Below are 19,515 nucleotides of genomic sequence, written 5' to 3'. Positions count from 1 at the left end.
TCTTTCCCATAGCTTTCAAATGGTCAGACATTGTTTGTTGTGCAACATTTAGCATTGCTGCCATTTGCTTCTGACTCAAAGTATCATCTTCATCCAATATTGCTTGCAATTCGGCGTCTCCGAACTTTTTGGTGGTCTTCCATGTTCCTTATTTCTTGCATCAAAATCATTATTTCTGAACCATTGAAACCATCTTTTGTGTGTTGCTTCTGATAGAGCACGATCACCATATGCCTCGACAAGCATTCGATGCGAGTCTGCAGCACTTTTTTTCAAATGAAAACAAAAAATTAATGCTTTCCGCAAATCATCACTTTCCGGTACAAAATTCGACATTGTTAACATGATGAAAACATATGATGTTGTTTGTTCCTTGACTTGATGTATACTAAACATCTTTGACAGATGTCATACCAACCAAAAAAAAAAAAAAAAATTAAGGCTCGTTCACAGAAAGTGTTCCCTATCGACACATTTGTATCTTAACGCTCATTTCATACTGGTACACCTGGTACATGCTAGCAAATGCTTGGTTTCCCAGCTTGTTGGTTCTGAGGTAACTTCTCCAGTGTAATTATTATTTGTAAGGGTGTCCTAAAGAAACTTACAACAGTTCACAAAAGGTGAGGAGATTCATTTTCTATCTCATCAGTTTTGCTGATACACATTTGTAAGTTAGTAATTATGGGAACGCAGTGTGGTACAACTATCTGTGTAGTGATTGAATGGTTTTAGGGATTCTCAAGTCTTGTGGGAGCATGTAATAAGGAATTCAAAAACCATTAACCACACTGATCATTTGATGTACATATTTTCCTTCCAGTGTTTATGAAAATATTGTATGCAGGTCCTCCTCCCCCCCCCCCCCCCATCCTCCCCCCCTTTCTACATTTGTGTCTCCTGATATAGACCCTTCTGATAAACTTTGTGGAGAAATACCTCCAACTTTTCATGTTATTCTGTTCTTGCTGTCTGTTTGGTATGATCTATAATTTTATTTTTTAGAATTTTTCTTTTTTAGTAATTATTTATGAAATAGAATTAATACATTAATTGTCTTAACCTAAAACTTACTTAATGGTCTAGAAAAGATATGTACCATTATTGCAATGGAAATGTTAGCTATTTTCACTAAAATAGATAACACACATCACAGATATTCAGCTGTGTGGTGGTTATGATGATCAGATGGTGGGAATGTACACTTCTGTACAAGTTATTTAATTAGCCTGAATGTGGAAATGCATTCTGTGGAGTATGTATCCACAAGAAGGTTGTTAAAACATATACTGTTTTTTTGTAGACTCGTAAAAGCAATGTTGAATTAAAGCATGTAACTTTGTTTTTGTTATCGTATGTTGTTATGATAAAGTGGATAATCATGATAGTATTAGATTTTCCCCCCATAGTGCAGAGTTTTTTGGGACACTACAAATTTATTTTTCTCTCCATAGGTATTCTAGTGTCAGACTTTCAATGATTCTGTAAATTCCACAGGAGACGTAGATGGCAATACAGGTGCAGTGAATGAGAAAGAGAGTGAGAAGAAACAGATGAAGAGATCTCGATCCAGCAAAAGGAAACCAAGTCAAATATCAGTCACAGAGCCTGCTGCTGATAAAATCGTAAGTAGTTTGTCCTGTAAGAAGGCTCAGTAAAGGTATCCTGATGAGTCCTAGGAATTTTGCATCAGGGCCAGTTTAGAGTACCAGATATTATTATTATTATTATTATTATTATTAGAGGAAGAGAAAAGTGGCAATTCCCCTCACCTAAACACATCAGCCAGATATACTACTAATAAAAGGGACATGTCACTGATATAAAGGAAATTCATTAATTTGCAAATGCCACGGTCTTTAATATTCAGTGACAGTATTCATTTCAGTACCCATGAAGATAGTGTATTGTCTGTATGTATGTGAGTTAACAATCTGTGGAATGGTGAGCCATTTCTAAGACAGAAGCTAGTTTTTAATAATATGAGATAACAACTTCTATTAGAGTGTATCATTGTGTTATATCAGAAATGTTTTGAAGTGGTATGAGGTGTTCAAAGACTTGAAGGAATTAACTCTTGTGTACATACTGACAGAATAAGCATCAAAACACAACTCAGCTGAATTCAGCCTTGTGAGTAGATGCAGAAAGCAGGATATTAAACCAAATTTTCTGCATCCATCTCCATGAAGTTAGCTTTAATACACTTAGGCTCAGTGTGTTAGACTTAACAAAGATTGCAACCACATAATGCCAAAGACATTGGTCAGAGGAACAACGTGGATGGGTGTGTACTGCATGGAGTGTCATGTTCTTTGTTGCGTTGAATTTTGATGTTAAACATGACAAGGATGTGTGCATGTCTGATGAGGCAGTGAATGTGGTACAACTCCATATTTGCACTTCAGATGCCCCAATATTGCAGTGGTCAACATGTGTGTGGAACTCCATGCCACCCGAAATGATTCTTTGGCTGTGTGGAGTTTTGGAGAGAAAATTGTCATATTTTTTTCTCCTGTTGTGTAATGATGCTATTAATGACTCTTCCACTGGACCTCCTTTTGCGTGGCATGGCGCAGCAACTCGACATGGCATGGACTCAGAAAGTCGCTGGAACTTCCCTGCATAAATATTGAACCATGCTGCCTGTATAGTCATCCATAATTGTTAAAGTGTTGTGGTGCAGGATTTTGTGCACGAACTGGCCTCTCAATTATGCCCCATAAATGTTTGATGGGATTCATGTCAGTCAATATGGGAGGCCAAACAATTCACTTGAATTGTCTAGGATGTTCTTCAAACTGTTCGCAAACAAATGTGGCCCAGTGACATGGTGCACTGTCATCCATAAAATGCCATTGTAGTCTTGGAACATGATCTCCATGAATGGCTGCAAGTGGTCTCAAAGTAGCCTAACATCCAGAGAACCCAGTTCATTCCATGTAAACACAACCCACACCATTATGGAGCCACCACCAACTTCCACAGTGCCTTGTTGATCACCTGGGTCCGTGGCTTTGTGGGGATTGCACCACACTTGAACCCTACCATCAGCTCTTACCAACTAAAATTGGGAGTTACCTGACCAGGCCACAGTTTTCCAGTAGTCTAGGGTCCAACTGATATGGTCACAAACCCAGGAGAGGCACTGAGGTGATGTACTATTAGCAAAGACAACCAGTGTTGGTTATCTGCTGCCGTAGCCAATTAAAGACAAATTTTGCGCAGTGTCCTAATGGATACGTTTGTTGTGTCCCACATTGGTTTCTGTGATTATTTCATATGGTGTTGCTTGTCTGTTAGCACCAAAAACTACATAAACGCCACTGCCCTCGGTCAGTAAGTGAAGTCTCTTGGCTAGTGTGTTGTCTGTGGTGAGAGGTAATTTGTGAAATGTGGTATTCTGAGCATGCTCTTGATACTTTGGATCATAGAATATTGAATTCCCTAATGATTTCCAAAATGGAATGTCCCATGTGTCTAGCTCTAACAACCATTGTGTGTTGAAAGTCTATTAATAACCATCGTGTGGCCATAATCATAGTGGAAACCTTTTCACACACGTCACCTGAGTACAAATGACAGGTCCATCAAGCACTGCCCTTTTGTACCTCATGTACACAATACGACCACCATCTGTATATATGCATATTGCTATTCAATGAGTTTCATCACTCCATTGTATATTATTGTGACGAAAACAGTGCAGACATGCTGCTAATGAATAATTCCTCATTTTAGGCCAAGTCAATCATAAGACAGCAGTACATATTTCTTATGCAATTTGCGTAGTGTTTCTCATGTAAAAATAGTTATAATGGTAATAATTGTGCATTTGCCAATGTGAGCGGTTTTTAATATCTTGATCCACATTACTGGTTGAGCTAAGTAATGTCTGTTGTAAATGATTACACGTTTAGCTTCCTTGATAACCAGTAGTGATGCTATATTCCAAAGTGCTCCGCGTGTACTCTGTTCTCCACAGTCATCAATACTTATCCATCTATGCATGAGCTGCACACTTTTCTCTCACGACTACCCCTTGGTGCTGTTAGTGACCACCCAAATCCTTTCAGAATCTGTGAAACAACTCTTGTATCTTGCACCATTTGTCACCCTTCACTGATAGCAGTTACTTCTCAGGACTGACATGTTCAGATGACAAACATGTGGTCACATTTCTTGAACATTCCAGAACACATTAGCCTCACAGATCTCAGCAAGCTTCTGCTTGCTTGTTGCTGCATCTCTGAGAGTAGCTGTATTACTGTAGTGGCATCATAATTCCACATAGTAAGATATTAGGTATGTTAAGTGTTGTTTATATAGCTTTGAGATTGGAATATTCATACTTGTTTCCTTGCTATGGTTTTTTTGTCTTGCCACCATTAGCACTCCCTCACTGAATACAAGTAGCAATCATTTAAGTGGTGTTGCGGTTTCAGAAAACTCTGTGAATTTGCTTTCATTAGTAATGCCTCATTGTTATATGTTGTTTCTCAAACAAAAATTGATGATTGAATATGTAACATGAGTACCTACACTATTGCTCAAAAGTTTTTGAACGCCCTGGAAGTAAGATAAAAAAAGGCTAGTTATCAGATACAAATACAAATTAGCCATATTGTTTTCCCAGTGTCATGCTTAGTATAACGTTGAAAACTAGTGTTCCAAGTTTTTAAAAATGAAATCGTTCAAAGCATAACTTTTCGTTGTTATGCTGTTCATGTTCCAAGCATTGCATGCCACTGATTTTGTATTATGCTTGCATAATATAATCTTTCCTCACTAGATGGCATTCATAGAACCTCAATAACTCTGTAAACACGTTTACAGGTAATAAAGGGGCATATAGTTATGCACGAGATATCAAGGAGTGAACTTCAGTGAGTGCTCAGTGTAAACGTCGATAATGGGATGAAGAAAGGAGCTTTCAACAGAAAACATTCTGCAGTTGTGTCTTCACATCCAGCCGGTCTTACTATGTGACAAATAGCAAATCAAAAACATGTTTCCTGGGGATGTGTCCATTATACCTTGCAGAGGTGTGTGAATACGGGCCAGAATATAGACCGCCCTCGAAAGGGTAGGCCAAAAGTCACATCAAAAAGTGATGATAAATATACAGTAGTCACAAGTAAACATGGTTGCTTCAAAACTGCCAGTTTTAGCAGCAGAACTAAACCATAATAGGGAAAAGCCGGTGAGTGTAAGTACTGTGAAAAGACGTCTTCAGGCAGTGAACCTTAACGGGCATGTGGCGTCTAAGACACCATTACTGCCAGCTGTTAATAGGCAAAAGAGACTACACTGGGCAAGACAACATGAAAGTTGGGCAGTAAATCAGTGAAAAAGGTACTCTACACTGATGAATCCAAATCTGAGGTCTTTTGCACAAAGTGACACAAGTTTATTCACCGCTTGCCAAGTGAACGAATGTTACACCAATGTGTATCTCCAACATTTAAGCATGGACGGATCTCCCTCATGATTTGGTATGCTTTGGAGGTGGTAAGACTGGTGATCTTGTACAAATAAATGGAACAGTGAAGAAAGAGGATTACCATCTCATTCTAAGTATCATGCAAAGCCTTGTAGAAGACACGTGATTGGCAAGGGATTCATTCTACAGCAATATAACAACCCTAAAGACTCTTCAAAGTTGGGTAAAGCATATTTGGCAAATTTAGAAAAAAAGGAGGAACTGAAAAATATGATATGGCCACCCCAATCCCCCAGCTCTAATGCTATTGGACTGCTTTGGAATCACTTGGATAGAGCAGTTAAATCAAGGCCTATTACCAACGTTCACCACCTCTGGATCCGAGTAAAAGAGGAATGGCAGCATATCACTGAGGAAACCCTGATGGAGCTGACAGCAAGAATGCCTTACGTAAGCAGAGCAGTGATTAAAACCAAAGGAGGCTGCTTTGAGGAGATTAAAATTTGATGCATATACAGGGTGACACAGAATGGTGGGAATGTTTGAAATGGGTATTGGCTGCCATGGGCAGGTGGCAGCGCTGCGGGTTCATGACAATTAGCGAGTAAACAGTCCGCCATTTCAGTAATCATGGCCCAGTGGAATGGACAACAGCATGCGTTAGCCATAAAAATGTTTTGTAACAGGGTGTATACGACCCGGGACAGCCGGGAGATCCAGAAAAAAAACGGGATTTTTTTCATCCGGAGAAAACCGGGAAAAACCCGGGAATTTTTTAGAATTGCAGGAATTTTTTTGTTTAGTTTTCAGTTAAATTTTTGTAATTTTGACTAGTAAGAATCAATACTCTAACAAAGGATATTACTGTATCGCACTACTGCAGAATAATACTGCAACAATAAAATGTGAACGAGGAAAAAAACAAAAATAAAACATAAATTGCAAAGGAAATGTGCCATATACAACAACAAAACACAGTGCTCATACAAGCATTTGCCAACTAGCAAAATGTGTCAAAGGCTTTAGGATACCATGCAATGCTACATAACAACAAATTGCCTCCGATGAGCGTGACGTCACAACTGTTTACATTAGATTCATTTTAGCAGTTACGAGTGGTCTCATGCGCATGCGCAGTTGAGTGGCGTGTAGGTAGTACCTTCTCCCGTTTCTGGCTACAGAAATGTGACTGCTGCTGTGTAAGCAGTCACATTTCTGTAGCCATCTAGATGCAACCGGAAAAAATTTTACTGCCACGCCCAAGCTGCCAGATTCAAGCATGCGCAGTGGCTCGGGTGCCAAATTCATATTCTTGAGGAGTAAAAACGTAGTTTCACAAAGTGCCTAGCATCCAGCGCACGTTGTTCTATCGATTACTCATATGATTTTAATGCGCATCCGTGTTGGTTTTTGAACACACTCTGTAAATTGATTTCTGAATGAATCATAACCTGTGCGGGGTAGCCGTGCGGTCTCAGGCGACTTGTCACGGTTTGCGCGGCTCGCCCCGTCGGAGGTTCGAATCCTCCCTTGGGCATGGGCGTATGTGTTATACTTAGCGCAAGTTAGATTAAGTAGTGCATAAGCCTAGGGACCGATGACATCAGCAGTTTGGTCCCACGGTATAAAAAAAAAAAAAAAAAAAAATCATAATTTGATTTTTGAATGCGTGCATAGTGTACATGATGTCTCTGTCAGGGGAATCCTCGTCACATCTAGAAATAAACTTTCCTGCAGGCAAAAGGGGACCGGACCATACAAGCTGAGCGGAGTAAAGCCGAACGAGTGAACGCCAAATGCTGTCAATTTATGTGGTTGATTGGGTTTGCGAATGATCAGCGTTGTTATAATTACTAGGGAAATCCATAGATTCAGACTACCAGACTGGAAATAAATGACTAACAGGAATAACAGGTAAGAAAGATTACGTATTATCATCTCGGTGTATCCAGGAAAATGAAATTTTTGGCCAGATCGCTACACTAGTAAGGGCCAGTTGTACAGTCCCCATCTAGCAGCCGCTTAAGTTCTATTCTGGAAGTAGTGCGGAAAATGGTTTGTAGGAACTTTTCTGACAGCTGTCCATTAATCGCCTTGTAGAACAATGAAGTTTTTTTGTCGGTTTGCTAAAGAAATTTGGCTTTTATTAATCTTTTATGCTGAGGCAGTCAACGTGTTTGAAACAAAGTGTTTAGTTCCACACTGTTGGCTAATTTCAACTGCCCACTGCATTTCAAGTGCACGTTTTAAACTTCTAGCACATATGGCATTATGCCATAATAAAGAACCAAACATGATATAATACAGTACTGGTGCTCCAAGAAAATTTACATCCCGAAGACCAAACTGAAAAGCTCAATATCAGGTCAAGGCCTACTTCATTGGGAATCAGGACATACGAATGTGCACTTTAAGCTGAATTATGCATTTTAGTATGGTTCACGAAATTCCGGTGCCCTTGGAGTATCCTCTTTTTTCTTTTGTGATATAATGTAAGAGCTTTTAATGTTTTACACGTACAAACATACGGGCTTCCTGCGTCATAGCGGCTGCCAAAGTGCGGTGGCTCCTGTTATCTGGCGCACACAGAATAACATACTGCTAAGGGAGGGGGATAAGGTAATAAATGATCCACAACACGTAGCAAACAATGTAAACGAGCATTTTTCAAGTATTGCAGAGAAGTTACAGCAAAAATTCCCCAAAAGAAATATAACACCTGTAAATAATGTTGCACTAAATACAATGATGTTACTTCCAATCACAGAGAATGAAGTCAATAAAACTGTTCAAAGACTAAAAAATAAGAAGTCAGTAGGCTTAGATGAAGTACCAATGTGTGTACTGAAACAGTGAATAGTGTTTAAACAAGGCCCCTTAACAAATGTAATAAATGAATCCTTCACATCAGAGACATTTCCAGAACAGTTAAAACAGGCAAGAGTTGTACCTTTGCTTGAGAAAGGTAATGCAGAAGACACAGAAAATTATCAGCCCATTTCCCTGCTGTCACCATTCTCAAAAATAATAGAAGCAATTATGAAAGACAAATTAATGAATTACAATCTTTTAAGTGAATCACAGTTTGGTTTCTGAAGTGGCAAAAATACAGGTCAGCCATAGTATAATTCACATAGTTTGTACTTGATGCTCTTGACAAAGATGAGTGTGTCACAGGCACATTTTTGGATCTTTCTAAGGCCTTTGATAAGTTGAACACAAGATTCTATTAAATAAATTAGAAGCATTAGGAATAAGAGGGGTAGCTAATGACTGGCTTCGATCATACTTAGCAGATAGGGCACAAAGAATAGAGATAACACATACTGCAAATAGATCTAAACATTTAGTAAAACACTTAGAACCAAAGGGGTTCTGCAACATAGCATATTATGATGAATACTATTCCTGATATACATCAATGACTTTCCCAGTAGTGTTACTCATGGTGAAAAAATTCTCTTCGCTGATGACAGCAATATTATAGTCACTGAGCAAACATGAGAACTCCTTGCAGAGAAAGCAAATGAAGCTCGCAAGGAAGTTTACAATTCGTCAATAAGCAATAAAGTGACATTGAACATAAAGAAAACTTATGCCATAAATGCCAGTTTGAAGAGGGAAAATGACAATGTTAAATTAAATGTAGATGGCACCTCTATAGACTGTGTTACAAATGCAGAATTTCTTGGAATGAATATTGATTCTCAGTTGAAGTGGTGTGAACACACACAAGTTCTTGCAAACAAAATGTCATCAGCATGTTATGCCTTTCAAATCCTATCATCAGTTTGTAACATGCAGTGTCTTGTAGTTACATACCATTCATATGTACACTCAGCTCTTAGCTATGGCATTCTTTTTTGGGGAACAAATGCACAAAATATGAACACAATTTTCAAACTCCAGAAAAGAGCCATAACCAAAAATGGTAGTCAAGCTCATTGTAAAGATCTGTTTAAAACACTGGGGATTTTAACTGCTCCATGTGAATACATTTACCAATCAGTTGTACGCATCAAAAATAACATTGATAATTACTGCACAAACAGTTATGTCCATGACCATGGAACAAGAGCTAGACTCAACTTACATTTTCCAAGAAAAAATAAACATAAAACTCAAAACAGCATTGTCTACCAAGGAATAAAACTGTACAATAAATTACCAAAAGAGATAAAAGAAATTTCAAAAATACACTTATGTAAAAAGGCAGCTAAAAGTACTTGTTATGCAATACATTTTATATTTTGAAGGATTGCTTAGATAAAACAGAGTAGGGGTTTGGTAAAAAAAAAGTTATACAAATAATTAATAATAATGATTATAAAACATCAAACATTCCACATAACACCTTCACACTGTGTTTTTTCCTTATTTTTTCCTTTTATAGAAAAACTTACCCCCAAGCTAAGCATTGCACAGTACTAACACATCTTCCTCTTTCTGAGCTCAACATCTCACTCATTATAGAGGGATGCTGACTCGGTTTTTCAGGATAGCAAATGGGTAGTCGTGGTACAGAAAATGACCCAGAGATCACCACTTTTTGTGTGTGTGTGTGTGTGTGTGTGTGTGTGTGTGTGTGTGTGTGTGTGTGTGTGTGGTGAGTGAAGTGTTATGAAATAATGTGTGTATAGTGTGTGCAGTGACTGATAGTGAGATATGAGTGAACAGTGTGGCATTACATTATTTAATAAGTTATTTGTAAAAAAAGTATTGTATACCAGGAGTAAATGTAATGATTGTCTCTAACTAAAAGTCTGTAAATGTATGTGTACACGAATTAGCTTATTTTAAATTGGTCTAAACTTGTAAATACTTTGACATGTCCTATATCCCTGTAAAAAGAGATCCACAGATGAATAAAGCTACTACTACTACTACATACCCTGGCCCCCTAGATTACCAGATTTATCCGTTTGTGATTTTTTTCTTGTGGGGCTACCTCAAAACAAAGTCTACATGACTGAACCAAGAACCCTGGATGAGTTAAAACAGAGAATTCAGGATGCAATTCACAGTATCCCAGCTGAGATGTTGCAGCGGTCAATGAGGAATCTCAACAGCAGCTTTCAGGAAAGTATTCATACAAGAGGACGCCATCTAAAGGATGTAATTCTTAAAAAATGATAAATGCCATCAGTGTTTCGTAAATGGCAAAGTTGTAAGATTTCAATTACTATGAATGTAATTTCTTTCCTTCATCACTTATAGTTTTATTGGATTGTGTAAATGTTCCCGTTTTTCTGTGTTGCTCTGTATTTACTTTCAATAAAAGATTATTCCAAATCTGATTTATGAGTATTTCTAACATTTCTGGTTCCAGTTTGCATTTTTTCCTCAAAATCTCTAATGTCCAGAAACGTTCGAGCGATAGTCTATCTGTGGTATCACGTGAGTTTGAGTGTGAGTGATGAACAATTTGTGCATTTTAAAAGTGCAAAAAAAGTTTTCTTGTATCTGAGGTGCAGTATGTGAATTTATTTGTAAACATAATTGAATATATAGTAAATGGTAAATGCTGAATTACATTTCTGAATCATATGTACTTTATCATTACAGACAAGTGTTGAGACAGAAGTTAATGTACCAGAGGAGGTGGGAAATGTTGATAGAGACAAGTTGGCCGAGGAGGAAGAAAAACATGAACTGGAGTTGAAGAAAGCCCAGTAAGTAAACAAAATGTGTTTATCATATCATTTCCCTCTCACTCTAGGTTACAGTGGGAAATTGGTTACAATACTTAATGACAGTCTTGAGCAGTTTATTTTTTATCTTCATAAGTGAAGGCACTTGATACAAGTGGTACTTTATGCACACCAGCTGCAATGAAAAATGTTTGTGACCTCATTAATACACAACGTTGTTTGATGGAAATCAATGGAACATTCAGGATGGGATTCAGTTACGTGCAATAAATAAATCACTATTCACCAAGTAAAAGAGACACTTATGAGCAAATATGCTTGTGCCTTTCTCTTGTTTTACTTATGTAAATCTATGTGCCCGCTTGATATAGTGGCCTCAAATTATTCTGATACAGTATACAATTAAAGGGTATTCTATTGACAGGTATAGCAAAACACACATTTTGAGGTTACTTTGGATAAATATCCTTGAACTGTAAGTGACCCCATATTAATTAGAGGTCCCTCTATTGGTTTGGGAAATAAAATAGCATTATAAATATAATTTTACTTTTAATGAGAACCCAAATGAGGTATTCAGTTGGCACTGGATGTTCATGAGATATTTCATGAATGGACGCTGTTTAGATTGATTCCACCACCATGTCATGAAAACAAAATAAAAAATTAAAAGCCACTAATGACTTCTGAAGAGATGTTCAGTGCAAAATGGATGTTACAGTGATTTATTTCATAGGAAGTGCAAAGGATTCTGCTCTCGCCCTATATGGCACATGTCACAGTAGATGTGCAATTCCACCTTATTTATATATGTGAACACCCCATTTTGTGTAGGGGGGGGGGGTGGATATTGTCGAGTACCCATCTGCTTTCATTCCCCTCTTGAAAACAGAAGCAACAATTATCCAAAAGTTATCCAAAAGAACTGCATTGGCTAGTTTTGTCATCTCGTTGAACTTAATGCCTAATAACACACCGGCCAGTTGTTGGTATAGACCTGTAGGAAACTTGAGTTACAGCTGACTACTCTCGTAGTCTCTGGCATTACCAAAGCTACTACAAAATTTGAGCTTACTCGGGGATGGAATAGCGTAGGGTTTGTATGCTGGTTCAGGAGACCAATTTTACTGAAGAGATACCTCTCTACACTCCCCTGGAAGCATTACCATATATATACTGACACTCTGATTTTACACTTTATAATACTTTTATACCTCCAGAGGAATATGTCACACACCGTGTGATCACTGATTTGATGTGTTGACTACCTCTACCCCCTTCATCATCTTGGAGGATTTTGATGTCCAAAACCCTTTGTGGGGTAGCTTCAAAATTTCTCAGTGAGGCAGTCTACTGGAACAAGTATTTCTTCTTTTTTAAATTTTGACAGTATTATAAAAAGGATAGATGGCTACTAACCAAATAGCAGAGATGTTGAGTCACAGATATGCACTTTAGAGGCCTTCTTGCAAATTACAGAACACACAAACACACACTCAAGCAAACGCAATTCACACACACATTACCACTGTCTGGCTGCCGAGGCCAGACTATGAGCAGCTGCATGTGATGGGAGAAGCAGTCTGGATGGTGAGGGCAAGGAGGAGGTGGGGGCAGGGAGGGGAAGGGATAGCAGGGTAGGCAGTGGGGACAGTAAAGTGTGCTTGAGCGAGCATACAGTGATGAGGTTGAGAGAGGATAGGTGCAGACGATTGGGGGAGGGGGGGGGGGGGCAGCATAAAAGGAGATAAGTAAAAAGACTGTGGGTACATTGGTGGAATACAGGGCTGTGTCATGCTGGAGTAGGAACAGGGGGGCTGATGGACGACGACTAACAAAGATTGAAGCCAGGAGGGTTACAGGAATGTATGATATACTTCAGGGATAGCGCCCAATAGGCACAATTCAGAAAAGCTGGTGTTGGTAGTTAGAATCCAGATGGCCCAGGTTGTGAAGCAGTCATTAAAATGAACAACAACCTGTGCCATCTGGGCCCTTCCTGCCAACACTACTCATTCTGAATTGCACAGGTGGGAACTCTCCTCGCTACATATCCTACAGTCCCGCAACCTTCCTGGCCTCAACCTTCATTAGCCATTGTTCTTCACCACCTGTCCCCTTCCCTGTTCCAATTCCAGCAATACACAGCCTTCTGTTCCACCAACATTCTCCAGTCCTTTTACTTCTCTCCTTTTCCACTGCTGCAACAAAGAACTACTGTAAAGCAGCAACAGCAGGTAAAATCAAATGGTAAACCATCCAATCATGTCGATGTGATTCTATCTGATGCTTCGTCTGACTCTTTCCCAGAACTGATGGAATGTCAGATATGTGTGGGGCAATCATCTCCCCCACGACTGAATCCCCACCCACTGCAGTGAGACTGGATGAGGTGCTACCCCGGTGATAGTTGGCTCCCATATTTCAGTGGAACAACTTGCAGGGGTTCAGGAAGCATGTAGAGGACTTTTTCTACTGTCTCAGGATAGACCCATGTGTCTGTGTCTCCAGGACACTAATTTCCACCAGTCGTATGCCCCTGAGCTTCAATGTTATGTACTTCACAAAAGGGACAACCTGAGTGGAGAGAGAGCTGGAGGAGGAGTACGTATTTTCATCAGTACCGACTACCACTTCTCGCCTCTCCCCCTGACAATGAATTTACAAACAGTTGCCATATCAATGCACGTACGTCATCCGTTGACAATATGTTCCCTTTACCTGCTGCCACGTGATGCGCTCGATGAAGAGGCTATAATTGACCTTCTTACTCAGCTCCCCACCTGTTCATCTTCTGTGATGATTTTAGTGCACACAGTGTGCTTTGTAGCTCTGCAACTACCTGTCTCAGGGTATAGCAATTGAGAGGCTCCTCGTGTCATCGTGTGCATATTTGCTAAATACGGAACAGAGCATGCACTTCTGCACTGCAACTGGGGACCATTCTCTGCGATCGATCTCGTACTTTGCTCTCCAGCCGTCGATCACCCACGGCTCAATGGGAGTGATCAATGACTTGCATGGAAGTGATCACTTCCCGATCTGGGTTCACCTGCCAGATAGAGTATAACCCAAAAGGAAACCACTGTGTTGGGTGCTCAGTAGAGCAGACTGGACACTTTACAGGTGGCCAACCCAGTTTGAACATCATGTCAATGCTGAGGAATGGGTGGATCATGTTACCAAAATGATCCACCGCACTGCTACAGCGTCCATTCCACAGTCCTCAGGACAGTTGAAGAGGCAGCTCGTCCCTTGTTGGAGTGATGAATGCCACTCGGCAATCAGAACTAGGAATGTGGCTCTTCATAGGTTCAAACGCCAGCCAACTGTAGGGAATCCTGCAGCCTTTTGGGTGGTGAGAGCAAAGTGTCACCAGATTATTCAAGAGAGCAAGAAGAGGTCACAACAATAGTTCCTGAACACCATTAATTGTTCCACGAAGAGTTCTGTTGTGTGGGAGACCATCAGGAAAATTTCTGGGAGAGGAGGGAGGTGCCCCATGGCTGTTGTAGTAGGGAACGGCACAGCACTCTCCAGACCTACCTGTGAGACATTACCCAGATGATGGTCGCCTGTTTTGCCACAGTTACTTCAACCACTAGTTAGGATCTAGGTTTCCAGTGCCATATTGTGGTTGCTGGTCCTTTCTGTCGCCACGGTATTTTTGATACGAGTCGGTGATATCCTGTCTCATCACTTTGAGCAGGAGAACTGTGTTCCTCAAGGTAGTGTTTTAAATGTGACTGATTTTGACATAGCTGTTAATAACATTACGTCAGTAGTGAAAACTCCTGTCCAGTGTTCTTTGTTTGTGGATGACTTCTCTGTGTTTTGTTTGCTCTTCTTAAAGCCTTGCAATGACAAACGTGTCAGTTGCAAATAACTCTTCGAGGTTTGGATGAATGGGAGGAACACTGTTCTTAATTTTAAAGATTCAGTGAGGTTTCTGGGCCTCATATTTGACTGTAAACTTACATATTTGCCACATCTTAAGGACCTGAAAGAACTTGTCCCATAAGTCTCTAAGTATTTTAAAATGCCTTAGCCACAGTACATGGGGAGCAGACAGGACTCACAGCATTTGTGTGCTCTTGGCTAGATTATGGGTGCACAGTGTATGAGTCTGCAAGACCCTCTTATTTAAAGATGTTGGATATGGTGCACCATGAAGGGATTTGGTTGGCCACTGGGGCATTCAGAACAAAGCCTATACCAAGCCTCTGTGTAGAGGCTGGTGAACCGCCACTTCCTATCAGGTGATGGCTACTTGCAGTACGCCAGGTATATAAAACACTGTCCGTACTGTACACACCCACATACCATAGTGTTGCTCGACCTCCAACGGTAAGGCTTTTTTGCAATGGACAATGAGGCCCTATGTTATTCACACACAGGATTGCCTTTCAGAGATGGGTGTGGCTGGACATAATGTTTTACATCATGGTTGGAGAAGATTTCCACCCTGTCTCCTCCGGATGTCCAGACTTATTTTAGACTTGACCAATTTTAAGAAAGGTAGTACACCATATTTTACATTTCAGTGTCTGTGTTTTAACATTTTAGATACACATCACAGTTTCACGGTAGCAGCTCCAAACAAGGGAATTCCCGCCTGTCTTGTTCCCTGACCAAGTCACCTGGATTAGCCTTCGTGCTGAGTATACTGTTTTCTCAGTGGAGCTCCATACGACCCTAAAGGCACTGGAGCAGATGTGACATATTCAGGGCAAACGGTTTCTCATCTGCTCAGATTCTCTTAGTACCTTACAATTGTTTCAGAATATGTACCCAGCTGAGGAGTTGGCCCAGCTGATAACTGACCAACTATACTTGCTCCAGTGGGAGGGAAAGCAGGTGTTATTCTGCTGGGTGCCAGGTCATGTAGGGATACAGGGCAATGAACAAACCAATGGGGCTGCCAAGGAGGTGTTGAGAGGACAGGATGTGGCACAATGTCATGTTCCCGTGTAGACTGTTGTTACTGCACTACACAGGAAGTTCATGTAGTAGTGGGATGAGGGATGGCTGGTATTAATAGATAATAAACTGCAGTTGGTGAAGTCAGCTATCCAGCTATGGCATTCCTCTTGCGAGTTGCTCAGGCTGTATGAAGTGTCCCCTCACGTGTCTTTGAATTGGACACTGCCCTCTTACACATGGCTTTTTACCACAGCGATAGGATGCCCTGTTTTGTGATGCGTGTGGTGTGCAAATCTCAGTATGCCATATTTTAGCAGAGTCTATTTTATACTATGGTGCAGAGGCAGAAGCAGATATTGATGGGGATCTGCCCTCTATTTTAGCTGATGATAAGATGAATGTGACTAAGGTTTTAAAGTTTTTTGACGTGTCTGGAAACTGTACTAAGCTTTTGGGTTGGAGGTTTTAGTGTATTATAGAGTGGCTGGCTCCTCCTTTTTTTATTCTTGCAATCAGCCAGCCACACCCATCTGCTATATTGTTTAACTCCTTATTTCACTTTCTTCCTGTTTATAGCTAGAGAGCAAAAATCTCACTCCTGCATGCTGCACTGTTGCTGTCCTTTGCAACAACTGAATTATTCATTCAACTGTCCCTTCTCTCCCTCCCCCCCCCCACCCCCACCCCACCCCCACCCTTGCAGCAGAGAATTGTAAATGAAAGTGTCAGAGCTGTAGGAACTGTAGAAAAAGTTGGTTTCGTGTCACCTGGAAAGCATTGAAATCGCGAGGAACCTGTAACAGAAATGGATGGTTTCAACAATGATGTTTTAAACTGCTCCATGTGAATGATGAATGCCCGACATCACAGAAACGTGTTACAGTTATGCAGGAGAAAATTGTCTTCAATGGTAAGCATTTCGTCAATGTAAAGAATTTTAAAAGGCGTTGGTTCCAGATACATTAAGAAGAGAGTTTTTAGTTCAAAGAAGTGACATAGGTGCAGCACAAACTACATCCCATATAAAGATTCATGATACAAGAGAAGGAGGTAGTTCAATAGTGTATTACTTTAGTGAAACATGGGTCAGATAGAATCATTCCAGGAAGATCTGCTGGAAAATGAGTGATGGTACTGGCAGTTTTAAAGTTCTCATAGGAATTTGTTCTCGAATAATCACTCTCCACGCTGACTCTTCTTCTGGTTTTGTTTCTGAGAATAAACTTGTATTTACGTGTAAGAAAAATGGCAGTGACTTTCATTCAGAAATGAACGCTGTCCGTTTCATGATGTGATTCACAATTCTTGTCATACCTTGCTTTGAAGTCGGTCACTGCCAGTTATAATTCAACTGTTACAGAGAAAACACCAAGTACAAACACCAGAAAAATGGAATTTTTCCCTGGCTTCAGAATAAAAATATAAAGCACAGTATAAACCAGGCTCATGCTGATCTCCTGCAGCTCATTAATTTGTACATGTCGTGTGACAGAACATACAAACTTGGCTTCCTTGCACATGAATGTGGTCACACAGCTTTGCGTTTATCCACATGTCACTGTCAGTGTAGCCCCATGGAATTAATTTGGGCAAAGTGTTAAGGCTATGTGGGAGAAAAGAATTAAACAATAAAGATAATCTACACTGAATCGATTGTGCATGAGGCAATAGACAACATCCCACATCTAGCGTGGACACGGTCTGTGCAGGTTCAGAAAGAAGAATTTGACACTGAAGTGATGGTGGATATAAGCCTTGAACTTATCATCGTAAATTTACAATCAGATTCTTCAGAAACAGACTCAGATAGAAGTGACAATGGTATTATGATGTAGACTTTGGGACAAAGTAATAATATTTCTTAGTTTTAATGAATTGTACTTTAAAAAATGTGTTTGTGCGTAATAATGATAACTTTGTATCCTTTGAATTATGCAGACTACAATGTTCAACATATTGCCCAAGTAGAAGTTAAGCTTCTCCCACCGTGTTGTGTGCTCTAATAACATGCTAGAATGCAGCTGGATAAATTCTTCAGAAGTCCGATATTTCCACATGTAAATCCCTGTCATTTTCAAGGCATTAATTGGATAAGGCACTAAAATGGCAGTAACTGTTACTTGCCGAGATATCGGTGGTTTTTGATGTCATCGGTCAGCATTCCCTTTAGTTATTCACAGATGATGGTTAATTATTTGCTTGTTCAATGGATTATAAATACGGTCTCTCACTGTAAAGTTGAACGAGTTAGTTTACATTCATAATGCCCATTAACAGCGAGAAATGTGACAACTTACTGACAATTTTTACAATAGTCTTTTGCATTAGTCTTTTCTATCACTAATTCTTTTTTACACGCAGTGATTACACTTAACTATAGAGTCTCTCTCTCTCTCTCTCTCTCTCTCTCTCTCTCTCTCTCTCTCTCTCACACACACACACACACACACACACACACACACAAACCTTACACATTTTTAAAAATTTTATTGAGTAGGAGCAGTTGTCAAGCAAATTTAATGATTTTGATTTCTGATTGAAGTTAATTTTGTTGTGAATTAAATTTTTACTTATAATACAGTTCAAATCACAATAAATGATAATTATTGCAAACAGTTTCAATGATCTTGTCATTAGACAATTGTCATTTGGAGAAAAATTATACTTCACGTATTCACAAAGCTGTGTCAACTGTTCTCAACTCCCGATGCCATGCAGAGTAAATCTGTGGAGCAGTGGACACATTGTCATCAAGATATGAATTAATATTTCTCTCATGATGATTGATTGAAATTGGTTTTAATATTTGCTATTCCCCTCATAGATTTGAACGTATAATAAGATGTATCGTAGGCAAACAAGCCTCACTGTTGGCCGCAGCAATGCAGTTCAGCAACATGGACTTTGTTTGTCCGTTCTCTGCTGCCATGCGTCCACATTTCTCATCCCCCCACACTTCCTTTCTGCTCTGCTTCTAAGCGTGGAAGTGCCGTTCTATATGATGTGGGCTGTAGCAGACTAAAAGCATAATCATCACAGTTTATAATACTGATACAGATCTCACCAAGTAGCCTGCTAGTACCCCATTTTGCATACAAATATTTTGTGCAAGTAATGGTGAACATATGACTGATTCGGACTCTAGAGGTGAAGGGACTCCATTCCAAATTTCTGTGTGGATTTTTGAAGGGCCACTCTACCATCAACCACATGGGAAAATGGAAATGAGGGTTTGGCGTCATTGGCCGGGAGGCCCCTTATGGGGCAGGTTCGGCCGCCTTGGTGCATGTCTCATTACATTCGACGCCACATTGGGCGACCTGTGCACCAGATGGGGATGAAATGATGATGAAGACAACACAACACCCAGTCCCTGAGTGCGGAGAAAATCCCCGACCCAGTCGGGAATCGAACCTGAGCCCGTAGGACGGCAATCCGTCACACTGACCACTCAGCTATCGGGGCAGACATCAACCACATAGTTCACTTGGAGTGAAT

At 40.0% G+C, this 19,515-nt stretch overlaps 1 protein-coding gene across 1 annotated transcript in view; it reads left to right on the top strand.

Annotated features, from left to right (window-relative positions):
- The window catches only part of LOC124556452 (kinesin-like protein KIF3A), a 122,591-nt gene that overhangs the window by 50,779 nt on the left and 52,297 nt on the right, over positions 1 to 19,515 (top strand). Inside the window, exons 8-9 of the mRNA XM_047130403.1 lie at positions 1,498 to 1,625; positions 11,009 to 11,115. Coding sequence (XP_046986359.1) covers positions 1,498 to 1,625; positions 11,009 to 11,115 — 235 coding nt within the window. The remainder of the gene's footprint in view (positions 1 to 1,497; positions 1,626 to 11,008; positions 11,116 to 19,515) is intronic.

This window comes from Schistocerca americana, chromosome X (genome assembly GCF_021461395.2).
Source record: "Schistocerca americana isolate TAMUIC-IGC-003095 chromosome X, iqSchAmer2.1, whole genome shotgun sequence".
NCBI classification, from domain to species: Eukaryota; Metazoa; Arthropoda; class Insecta; order Orthoptera; family Acrididae; genus Schistocerca; species Schistocerca americana.
This window is presented reverse-complemented; position numbering and strand designations above follow the sequence as displayed.